The sequence below is a fragment of the Aspergillus aculeatinus genome, assembly GCF_003184765.1.
Source record: "Aspergillus aculeatinus CBS 121060 unplaced genomic scaffold BO66scaffold_9, whole genome shotgun sequence".
NCBI classification, from domain to species: Eukaryota; Fungi; Ascomycota; class Eurotiomycetes; order Eurotiales; family Aspergillaceae; genus Aspergillus; species Aspergillus aculeatinus.
In genome coordinates, this window is record NW_020291478.1 from 694014 (window position 1) to 705215 (window position 11202).

General features: G+C 52.1%; 4 protein-coding genes across 4 annotated transcripts; 2 read left to right on the forward strand and 2 right to left on the reverse strand.

The window, feature by feature from the left end:
* Nucleotides 1-641: 641 nt before the first annotated feature.
* Nucleotides 642-1727, forward strand: BO66DRAFT_435958 (uncharacterized protein; the record flags this gene model as incomplete). The annotated part of the gene is made up of 4 exons (XM_025650893.1): nucleotides 642-656; nucleotides 753-1094; nucleotides 1162-1233; nucleotides 1359-1727. The coding sequence occupies 4 exons, from the start codon at nucleotides 642-644 to the stop codon at nucleotides 1725-1727; spliced, it is 798 nt and encodes a 265-aa protein (XP_025506891.1).
* A 161-nt stretch (nucleotides 1728-1888) lies between these two features.
* On the reverse strand, nucleotides 1889-3519 carry BO66DRAFT_418530 (uncharacterized protein). Its single transcript, XM_025649751.1, has 7 exons — nucleotides 3196-3519; nucleotides 3124-3143; nucleotides 3031-3064; nucleotides 2894-2967; nucleotides 2464-2840; nucleotides 2302-2397; nucleotides 1889-2232 (listed from the first exon to the last, which is right to left on the reverse strand). Exons 1-7 carry the CDS (start codon nucleotides 3377-3379, stop codon nucleotides 1896-1898), a joined length of 1122 nt encoding a protein of 373 aa, XP_025506892.1. The 5' UTR covers nucleotides 3380-3519; the 3' UTR covers nucleotides 1889-1895.
* Nucleotides 3520-4968: 1449 nt separating this feature from the next.
* On the forward strand, nucleotides 4969-6756 carry BO66DRAFT_469272 (FAD-binding oxidoreductase; the record flags this gene model as incomplete). Its single annotated transcript, XM_025652717.1, has 5 exons — nucleotides 4969-5071; nucleotides 5133-5562; nucleotides 5628-6117; nucleotides 6176-6396; nucleotides 6476-6756. The coding sequence occupies exons 1-5, from the start codon at nucleotides 4997-4999 to the stop codon at nucleotides 6754-6756; spliced, it is 1497 nt and encodes a 498-aa protein (XP_025506893.1). The 5' UTR covers nucleotides 4969-4996.
* A 1420-nt stretch (nucleotides 6757-8176) lies between these two features.
* On the reverse strand, nucleotides 8177-10757 carry BO66DRAFT_389622 (uncharacterized protein). Its single transcript, XM_025646832.1, has 3 exons — nucleotides 9968-10757; nucleotides 9291-9910; nucleotides 8177-9223 (listed from the first exon to the last, which is right to left on the reverse strand). The coding sequence occupies exons 1-3, from the start codon at nucleotides 10618-10620 to the stop codon at nucleotides 8412-8414; spliced, it is 2085 nt and encodes a 694-aa protein (XP_025506894.1). The 5' UTR covers nucleotides 10621-10757; the 3' UTR covers nucleotides 8177-8411.
* Nucleotides 10758-11202: the final 445 nt, after the last annotated feature.

The window sequence follows — 11202 nt, forward strand, 5'->3', positions numbered from 1 at the left end:
TGGCTGGATCTGTGGCTTTTACACTAAAGGATTCATCTAGAAATGGAATATCATGTTGCTGTTTAAGTGTACTGGACTGAGTGATATTGGTTAACGTACATCTCTGGGATGAAGAGGTCTTGCGTTTATATCTTTCTTACTTTCTGGCTGGAAGACAGGTGTATATTCTCGTGTAGGCTGGCAATAAGTTGTGCTCGGATTCCCAATGAGCTTCGAGACTCTATTGACTTCACCGGACCTGAAATCCTATTATTGTAAGTGAGCGGTAGTAGCATCCGCACGGCAGTGAATTGAGACATTTCATCGTAAAACATGATCAGGCACGTTGTTCACTGAGGCTGGGGATAAAAGAAGGCCACAATGTAAACAGACCACTGCCTAGAAGGTGAATAACATGTAGATTTATCAAGCGACTCCTTGTGAACGACAAAATTGCCTACAGCCATGAATCTAGCTAGATCTTATCTTCCACATCTCGAGTCTCTCACCCCCATCGCCATCCTTTCCATCACCATCCTTTCCATCACCACCTCTCCAACCCGGACCTCGCTGCATCGTCAACATTTCAAACGTCATGACAAACTCCAGTAAGTCCCCCTCTTGCTGCACCAAGTAGGAAAATGAACTAAAACTCGATCCCTATGGCCCCAGACAGCGTAAGCACACACCTAGTCCGGCAACCACCACGAGCCTCAACAGCCAAACCCATCCTCCCAACCTTGACCAAGACCAACACACGCTAACACATCCAGCAGAAGAGACCCTCCAAGTCCTCCGGCTCCGGGCTCGGGTCTTCACCGACAGGAGTCCAGAAACCATCCGGGTGCAACTCGTCGACCCGCCAACGCAAACGCCAACTTCGTTCTCCTTCTTTCCGCATAGTGGACCGGGAAATGAAAACAGAAAATAGTCATAGCCACCAGAACTCTTATGTCCCTCTCCCTCCATCTCAGTCTACAGTTCCTCGGTCCGCTACGCCTCAGGCTATTGCCCCTCAGCCAGGGGATCCTCGTTCTGTCGTATCGGTACCTGTTACACTTCCACCCTGGACTCAGCCCCTGTCCGCAGCCAGCCCTTCGAAACAGAAGACCAAGGTATGAAACAATTACCCAGCCAGCAGTGAGGCTCTTTGCAGAATGCTTATATATCGGTTTCTCCCAGGACCTGAACCCGGCTATGCCTACGCACCCGGCTACGGCGACGGAGTTGATCAGAGCCGACGAGCGCCTCAGGGTAAGATCAATCCCCACTTTAGCTCTACAAGGAGAGCGCCGATAATTCCAATCACTCATCATGTCAAATCCGGGCCGTAGTCCCGTTTCGAGGCCCAGACTAATGAAGAACCACAAAAAATCTAGATGCGCGAAGAGCTTCTAGACCGTGGCTACAACGTGCCGAACGATCTATTCCAGGAGCAGCAGCAGCGGCAGCAACACCAGGGAAAGAAGACAGAAAATGAAGATGAGGACGACGACGAGGAGGAAAAAGAACCGCACAACCTCACCCCGGGCCAGAAGCTGCGGCGCGTCGAGCTGTCCATCGATATCGAGGAAGAGAAAGAGCGGCTGAAGTCGTGCCAAACCGCGGCCGAGGCGGCGAAGGCGGCTTTCGTGGCTGCCGAAAAGGCGTTCCGGAAGGCCAAGGATCATCACCGGGTCTGCGCGAAAGAGCTGCGGCAAGCGAGAAGCCGGTTGGACAAATTGTCGAAGATGTACCGGGCTGTCTAGGGCTGGGTTGGTGATTGCACCCTCGCTTGAGCATTCCTTGGGGCATTTATGCTGGTTTTTTTCTGGTTCATTCTCTTGTTCTTTTGAGCCTTGGTTCTATCTGTGAGCAGAAGTTCGACATGATTCTTTATCTCTTCTAAAAGGTCGTATATACAAGCGTGCTTCCCACTAGTCTCCCCTGAAGAGGGCACTATGCCGGTTCATCTCCCCCTCGGATTCATGCCCGTGAACAGCAGTCGTCACCTCCGTCGTGATCTCCCACTGAATCTCTTTCACGATCCGCACGTTGCCGTTCTCGGCGAGTTCGATCTCGTCCTGCAACTGGGTGAGTCCTTCTTTCCGTCGTGCCCGCGTGCTTTCCCGGGTATAATTGTAGGTGTAGTTCTGCATGTAGCGACGCGCGAGACTGCTATGCTCGCCGATCAGGCGGGGCGCATAACGACGGAGGAGATGACGGATGAACGGTAAGCAGGGGCAGATGATGATGAAGTTGGCTTCGATATTACTACATATTGCCGGGAGGTTAGTGATGGGTCCGACTTGGTCAAGACACCGTGGGAGGGATTGAGCTTACATCCACAAGTCCGGCCAGCCGATGCTATAGGTCGGATCGCTAGAGTTTAGGAAAGGGATAAGGGTTATCAAACGAATGACCCCGGTCACCAAGGTTCTGCCAATTGGGTCAGTTTGTCGTCTCTCAAAACCTAGGAAATGGCATCAGAATGAAATGACTCACGCGCAACCAACCATGAACATGAAGAGCAACCCTATCTTCTGTATCGTTGGCATGTTCAAACCTATGACTGTAGGGACTGGAAATAGAATCAATGCAACGTCTGTGAGGATATTCAACACTGCGGTGGCGACGTAAAGTGCGTACTGGTCGATGCAGTAGCCCGTGAGGGCTGGACTCCATGCCTTCTGGATGGGGTGACAGCCGAAAATGAATGCGAAGATCAGGGCTACGCTGTAGCTGCTGACGATGAAAGCGAGAGTGGATAACGCCCATTGCTGATAGCGTTCTTGACATAGGATGCGGTAATAAAGAATGATCAGGCTTATCTTAGCGAGTGCAAGCGCTGGGACGTAGATGATGGCTGCTGTGAGGACGACCTGCGTGGTGGTATGAGATAGCTGTGGCGGTCCATATCGGGGTGAATAGTAACCTTGATGTATGATTCATATATTGCTGGGGAAAGATTCCAGACGTGAAGGCCCATGCCTCCGTGATGGTAGCCGTCTGTGGAAAGAGATTCTTGATTAGAGAGGGATGGACACTCGGTTGGGACGATGGTAGACGTACAAAGTGAGCATGCCTGAGTTCCTAAGGCGAACAGCTGTATTTGGTGCCAGATTAGCAGAAGGCATTGCTTTACATTATGATGCGCGTGCCTACCCAGGCCAGAATGATCGATCCTGTTTATAGTCAGTCTCCATGCAACTCACTCGGCTCACCACCAAGACATACCGTCGTCCCATCCGAACTTGTGCAGCAACTGTGCCTTGGTAAACACTCGCACAGCGAGACAGCTTGTACTCAGTGTCAGACCGACGGCGATAATCGCCACATTGGCCCTGTATAAGTGAGGATTGGAGTAGTCGAAGTCGTACGTCTGTCCTGGCGGAGGCTCAGCCGCTGTGACATTGGCCATACTGCGTATGTTGGACAGATCCCGGCTATCATTCACTACTCGGTGTCATGCTGTTCTCCGAATTGCTGACACTGTGGGACGATGGACATTGCCTCAAAACTGAGCACGCTTCCAGTCTGTCATGGTGGCACAGCCTGGATAAATGATACAAGTCTGGATGGAGACCCGGAAAAAAGAAACGCGGTGCTTCGAATCCTTGAGCCTGCGACTAGTCGCTCCTTTCATTGCGAATGCAGATCTAAGGATTTAGTTGGCCAGGGATATGATCGGGCTTGGAAGCAGGTCCGAAATCGAGTCGTCTCTTCCCTGTCTCTTTTCCGGGTATTTCTGAGCGACCGACTAATGACCGTAGCTCGTCTAGGGTAACAGACATAGGGGGAGCCTTAGATCGAGACAAGCTCCACCTTGGTGCTAGGATCATATGGCGCCAGAATAGATGGAGGTGGAGCGGATCTGGAGGCAGCACGAGCCGCCGTTGATGGACGATCCCGCTTAGCGGCCATAGTCTCTTTTAGTCCATGACACCAGACAGGGATCTCGACATTTAGGAGACTTAGGAGATGTCTCGCCTTTTTCTCTTACTTAATTGCTTCTACACATTCATCTGTGTCCTTTATTGTTGAGAGAAAGATCCCCGAGGCTAAATCCCTGTTTCTCTTTGGAGTATTATTCCCGATTCCGCACATTGTGAGAAGTAGAAGTCAAAGCTAATGTCATGTCTTTAACCAGATCACCTTGTCATCTAACAATGAGACAACCTTCAAGACACTGTTTTCGCATCATCGGGCTGGCATCATACTGAGCAGATTGATACCAATAACCGTGGCCGGGGCTGGGCGACACCTCCTTGTGCCTCCTCCCAGTTATGACCGGTCACATTAGCCCTTCGCTCTCCTGGCCTATTCCTTGTTGCTTTGCGTTGCCTCGGCCTTAGACTCCACATTCGAAACCAATTCACAAGCTTATTGCGGTACTCCGTACTCCTTCCGAGGAGCCAGTACCCACTAGAGCCACCCCGGGAGTCCCACTTGGGGGCTTACGGACAGGCGGCCCGCGGATTGTGAGACCACAAGCCAGCCAGCCATGCGAATTGCGAGATTAGACTTTCTGGCACAGTCTCCCATCAGGCCTGACAACCAGGCCGGGATGTTCGGTCTTTCAACTAAAGCTCTCACAAATTAATGATCTCTCGCTTGGGCAAGAAATCCCGCATTTCATCCAAGAGGCTCCACCGACTCTGCTGCTTGCTCAGTCTGTCGTGCACCATTCCTGCTCCATCCATCTACCCACTATTGGCGGCTTGCACCGATCGGCATGTTACTACAAGCACTGATCGGGAGTGCTCCTGGCCTACAGAGTACTTTACCTTCGTGCTCCGCACAATGAAATTGCAATCAAACCTTAGCGCATACCTCGTCGTGGCTAGTCCTAGCATCGTACCACTCGACCTCATACAGAATAGTTGCTTGCTCGGAGTAGCTCCTCAAATGGCCATGAAAGCCGATTGCTATCGCAGCCGAACAATAGCCGGCAGGCTTGTGTTCAACTATAAGAGGCAGTGAGCCGCTAAGAGGGCGAGAGCGAGAATCGTCAAGCGACTGTCAATCGAGATTCACAATGAAGGCCTCTACCGCATTAGCACCCCTTCTCGGCTTCTTACCCGAGGCCTCTGGGTCAAATACCACCGCCTGTGTAAGTTGTCTAGCAATTGGTGCATCAAAGCGCAAGCATAGCTAATGCTCAGGTTTCCCAGTGTTCCGCACTTCAAGCCACCTCCCTCCGGGACCATGTTACCTTCCCCAACAGTGTGGCATACAATGAGTCCGTGACATCTTATTTCGCTGTGAATGCTCAGCTACGCCCCTCGTGCATTGTCCAGCCACACACCGCAGATGATGTTTCGCTTGCCGTCTCGACTCTGGTGCAGGCAGGTGAGTCGCAATGCAAGTTTGCAGTGCGCAGTGGCGGCCACACTACGTGGGCCGGTGCAGCAGACATCGAGCAGGGTGTCACCATTGACCTCTCGATGATGAACAGCACGACATACCATGCAGACAAGGGCGTGGCATCCATCCTGCCCGGCTCACGGTGGCAGGCAGTATACAAGGCCCTTGATCCTTACGGAGTGACCGTGCCCGGTGGCCGTGGCGGACCCGTGGGCGTCGGTGGATTCCTGATCGGAGGTATGTACATGCAAGCTACCCACCCACACCCATCTAGCAAGCCACATCTAATTTCACATCCAAAGGTGGAAACACCTTCTACACGGCGCGCGTGGGCTTCGCATGCGACAACGTCGAGAATTTCGAAGTGGTCCTTGCGAACGGCTCGATCGTCGATGCCAACCGAACGAGCAACCCTGATCTGTACAAGGCCCTGAAGGGCGGGTCGATCAACTTCGGCATCGTCACCAAGTACGACCTCAAGACCCTTCCCCACGATGGACTGTGGGGCGGCTTAGTGGTGTATGACAACTCCACGACCGAGCAGCAGATCTCCGCCGCCGTGAACTTCGTGGACAACATCCACAACGATCCCTACGCGTCATGGATTGGCATGTGGGAGTACAGCTCGACAACGGGACAGAACATCATCGCCGATGCGCTGGAATACACGAAGCCCGTCGCGTATCCGGCTGCATTTGACGAGTTTGTTGCCATCAAGAACACGACCGACACGATGCGATTCGCCACCATCTACAACCTCACCCAAGAACTGGTCCAGGCGGAGGGATATCGGTAAGCTTTCCCCCCATTTCCCCAGTCAAAAAGAAAATGTGTCCCTGACAGAATCCAGCGACATCTTCACCACCGGCACCTACCGCAACGACGCCGAGGTCCTCCGCAAGGCTATCGCGCTGCACAACGAGAACATCGAGAAGGCCAAGGCCGAGGCCCAAAGCGAGTCCTGGTCTATGGACACCATCGTCCAGCCCTGGCCGAAGCTGTTCTGGGAGCACACCGCGGCCCAGGGTGGCAACGTACTTGGTCTGGAGCGGTTCGATGAGAACCTCGTCCGTAAGCAACCCCTCCCCTAATCCCCCCAAGTCCGAGCCCCCACCAAAAGACCCTCCACAACTAACGAAAAATCGAGCAGAGGTCCTCTACGACTACTCCTGGGACGACGCAAGAGACGACGCGCTCTTCACGCGCCTGGGCCGCACCGCGCTGACCGACCTCGACGCCTACGCCCAGTCGATCGGCGCGGCCAACGAGTACATCTACCTCAACTACGCGGACCAGTCCCAGAGCCCGCTGAGCGGGTACGGCGAGGAGAACGTCCAGTTCATCGCCCAGGTGGCCAAGAAGTATGACCCCCACGGCGTCTTCCAGACCCAGGTCCCCGGTGGATTTAAGGTCAGTGAGGTGGTGGTCTGAGCGGGACAGTGCAGCACATACTTCTTCCGCTCGGCTCCTTCACAAACTGTAATATGTAACAGAAGAAAAAAAGTGATCCTGTCATTAAGTTTTGAGCAAACACAAGTGTACAAGGCGATCAACAAAGCAGAAAGCAGGATTTAGAATATATATAGAGCTAGCTTCAGAAAGAAAGACGCGGGCCGGGGAAAAGGGGGGGGGGAATGCAAATCAACCCCACCTCAGAAACTTTGGCCAAAGATCCATCATTCGCTCCCCCGAGTGAGTATCTGTAGCTGTAATCATAACCACAGTACGAGATACTGTACCACATGATGAGCAAGGTAGGATAGGGTAAAAGCGACCAGAAAAAGGCCTAGGGGCTGAAAGCCAAGGACCGCAAGCTGACTATCTATGCCTACTAGTCGTCACCAGGATGCAGTGAGTAACTTACAGTTAGCACTCACTAAGAGTCAGTACCCGGCCCGAACGCCGACGCGGATTGGTCGCCTAACCTTCCGCACTTCCTTTCCATCTTGAGTGCAGGGAGAAATTTAGTAAGTTGCCATTAGGTTGTTGCCATTGGGACCGTCGACGATCATCCGTCTTTCATCATAGCAAAAAAAAAGGCAAAAGGAAAAAAAAACAGGACAAGAAGAACAAAACAAGAAGATTAAATGAGCAAGCAAGAATCAGCCATATCCATCCATCCAGCTGCTCATTATTAACGAGGTAAACCGGCCCTGCACTGCAAAGCTCCCGTAGCAAAAAGGCTAAGACCCCGAGACCCTCCCGCAAGCCAAGGGCCCAGCGTCAGGGCGCAAACAAGCCTCTTTCCTCCTCCCAGGCTCTCCCACCGAAGCATCAACTGGGCAAACTGCCCCGGGCCGCAAAAGGCACGTGCATTTTCCAATCCGTCCGGGTGTGTGTAGGCTTTCCCGATTCGGAAGTGGCAGGCAACTCAGCCGAGAGGTCTAGGAGGGAGTAACTATGAGGAAAAACTGGGGAAGAACCAGTCCTGATGAAAATCCCCTCCTCTTTTCTTCCCCCCTCCTCCTCCTCCTCTGATCTTCAAACTCACTCCTCGAGTTTCTTCTTCAACCCCCTCAAGTCTATCCTGCAGGCTTGCGGTATAAATCTGCGCTGCTTTTTCAACTCATCTTTTCGATTCTGTTTCTGGGGGTTCTCCCGCTCTCTTCGCTACATTCTTTTCCCTCGGATTTCTCACCGGACGATGTTCCTCGAGGACTGAGTTGTTTTTTCGACCTCTTGCTACACCTACAAACTTTTCACTGACTCCAGGTGCTGAAGCGAAACTCTTGTGGATCCTTCCATTATGCGCAATTATATTTTAACAAGTAACAACTAAATGCTTCATTAACAACAGGATTCCTCCTGACTCCTTTCGTGACCATCTATCATGAATGCGACGTGTGTATGCAAATGCTATGATATCATCAACAACCGAAACACGCTGGTATCACTTCGAGAAAATCAAGGTCGCTCGAAAACACAGCTAAACAATTATGCAAGAAGTACTGAACAAGAGAATCGTCAAGAACGTGATGCAATGCCTCTTCACCCCTTTCACAGGAGCTTCAGGCGTTAGTGGACATATATACATGACCCGGGGCGAATGGGCCTCGTAAGACGCCAGAGGCTTGACCTCTTGTCGTCTAGGATGGCATGGCCGCTTCCTCGTTGTCCTGCCAGCCCCATTCTCGGAGCAGTTGATTCACACGATAGTCGGTTGCCCAGCCAAGCTCGGTTTCTATTCCCTGCAAGAGGTGCAGGACTGCGCGTCTTTCAGCAGCATCAATGAGACACTGACCGCTAACGAACAACGGCTGGAGTGAATTGATGCGGACTGAGCCAGTCGGGCAGGCCATGGCAATGCCCACAATCTCCCGGCTGTGAAAACGAATGTCATTTTCAATGGATCGATATGAGTTGAGTCTATCCGTGATGGTACTTCGGCGGCTAGTCGACGCGTGTGGCTTGTTTATCAGGAGCAGAATCCGTGCCATGTGATAATGCTGCATAGCTGACGAGCACATGGGGATGCTGTACCATATTTCAGACAATGCTCCAGTGTCCGCCTTTTCACCGTCTTTCGCTAATGGCTCGGTCCTGGCACAAGGCTGGAAGATATCTGGTAGCCCGTTGTACCATGCATCGAGCTCGGCCTCAAGTCGTATCCATCGCTCCAACAGCGCCTGTTGCGACAAGCCTAAAGGTCCGGTGTTCAGTGAGCTGGGATGATTCACTTGCACTTTGTCACCGGCACTTATGAAATTGACGATCTTAGACAGGATCCAAACCAAGCCGTTGCAAATCATGTCCTCTTTGATCACGTCGTCTCCGTCGAAATAGCCGGAGGCGTTTGTGTTGCTCGATCGGACAAAGCCCTGACTGTCGATCTGCAAACCTGCTTCTGTCCACAGAACCATGTCATCGGTATTCAACCTCGTCTGGCTCTCATTGATGACTATTTGCAGAACAGAGATTAGTGGTCTGCAAGTTGGATCCTGAAGCTACTTGAGGGATTGACTTACAGGCAGCCAGATAATCTTGTCGGGCAAAATTCCAGAATGTTGCTCTCCGCGCCGTCGACAGACCAGGCCTTTTGCTGTGTTGTAACACAGATTCAGGGCGCTGTTCGACCGGCATCATCCCCACTTCGGCCACATCTAACAACGATTTTACGCCACTCAAATGACGGTTCCACGCCGGACCAGTAGCATCGAGCAATTCATATACAGATAATATGGCCGTCGCGGCGAGGATCTCGTCCGAGTGCACGCCCTTCGAAAACCGACTCTCGGAATACCGTCGCCGGCGTTTGCGAGGGTTGTCACTCTCCTCGCATAATTCAGCAGCCTGCCATTGACCGAAGGCCTCTGGGGTACTCAAAGGTGGGGGACCTTTATCCGGTTGAAGCTCCTTCATGAGGAGCTGGATAGCTTTCTCATAATACTTCGCACCTCTCCAGGACCAGTCTACGTGGCTCGCGCTTTGCTTGAGATAGGTTCCACTTGTCGGCACCTGTTCTACCTTGACTCGCCCGAGCTGTTTCGCTGCATATGCGCATGCAGCATATTTCAGAAGAGGATTCCGGAGCGCTCTCACAGGGATATAAGAGGCAAAATAAGTTCCAACATCAAAAAGGTCCATCCTGTGCATTATCAGTATGTTCTTCTTTCCGGTGTAACGAGAGTTTTCGGACACCTACCAGAGTCCTGGTACTTCTGAAAAATGTCGCAACAAGAGTGCGACCTCCCTGTCTGTCTCGGCAGGCATATGTGACTTGTGTTCCGTATTTGAGCCTCGTGACACTGCTGACCTGGCGGTCAATGAAGAGCTCCTACGCTCCAGGGCATGATGCATGTTGGAATCCACAGGCGGCGAACGAGCTTGTGATGGATTAAGGAGGAAGTTGATATTATTATTACTGTTGGTATGATTGGAGGTGATTGAAAGAGGAGGCGACAGCTGAGGGGCTAGCACACTGCGCAACTGAATGGGCGACGGACCAGACGATGCTGTAGCCGATAGAGTGGTATAAGGAGAGGCAGCATCAACGGCTAGGAGGGACTGTTGCTCGACGCTCAACGGATTATACGACAGGCGGTCATGGGCTGCCACAGTGGAGAGAGCTTCCAGGCCGTTGTTTTCGGCATCGGCGGACGGCGTGCGCTGCGACCAGGCGCGATTCTGAGAGTTCGCTGCTAGGATAGCGGCTTCAGACTCACCTAGGGCCGCTTCGAGGTCTTCGGCATAAGGATCGGAATTATCGACGAAAATGACTAGAAAGCAATAACCATCAGGCAAGTTGTTGCTAGGCGCAAAGCGGTCCCTCTGTGTTCCGCATGGTTCTCTTACCATGCTTCGGGATATCCAGCCAGACACTGTCCTCATCAAACGTGTTCTTGTATGAATAAAAGCCTTTTAGGCTACCTCGACCATTGGGATTTTCTTCGGCGCTTTTGTTCATGGAGGCATTCTGCTGGTGGCGGAAAACGATCCCTTCGCTAGGGCGACACTCCCTCGCACCTTTGCGACATTGCGAGCACTCCGGTTTCTGCTCGTCGCCTGATTATCGGAAAGCTCTTAGTGTCTGCGCCAGAAGATGGAATCGCCTTGGCGTGATGTGAGCTTACATTTGAGTTTCCGAGTGCGACACGTTAAGCTGAAGAGGGAAAAAAAACCCCGTCGCAGTTAGTCTAACAATCCTGAATCTAGCCGATAGAAGAGCAAATATATATATAATAGTAGTGAAGGGTAGAACCAATGGTGTTTTGGGCGTGCAAGGTGCAGTGTGATGAAAATGGATCACATACCAGCCTGTGCGGGATCGCATGCCGAATGGAAGCGAAGACGGTTGTTGAGCTGCAGCATTCGATAAAAACAAGGTGGGCCGAGGAAGAGAAGATTGGAAGAAGGTCACGACTGTGGTGGGAAAGTGCA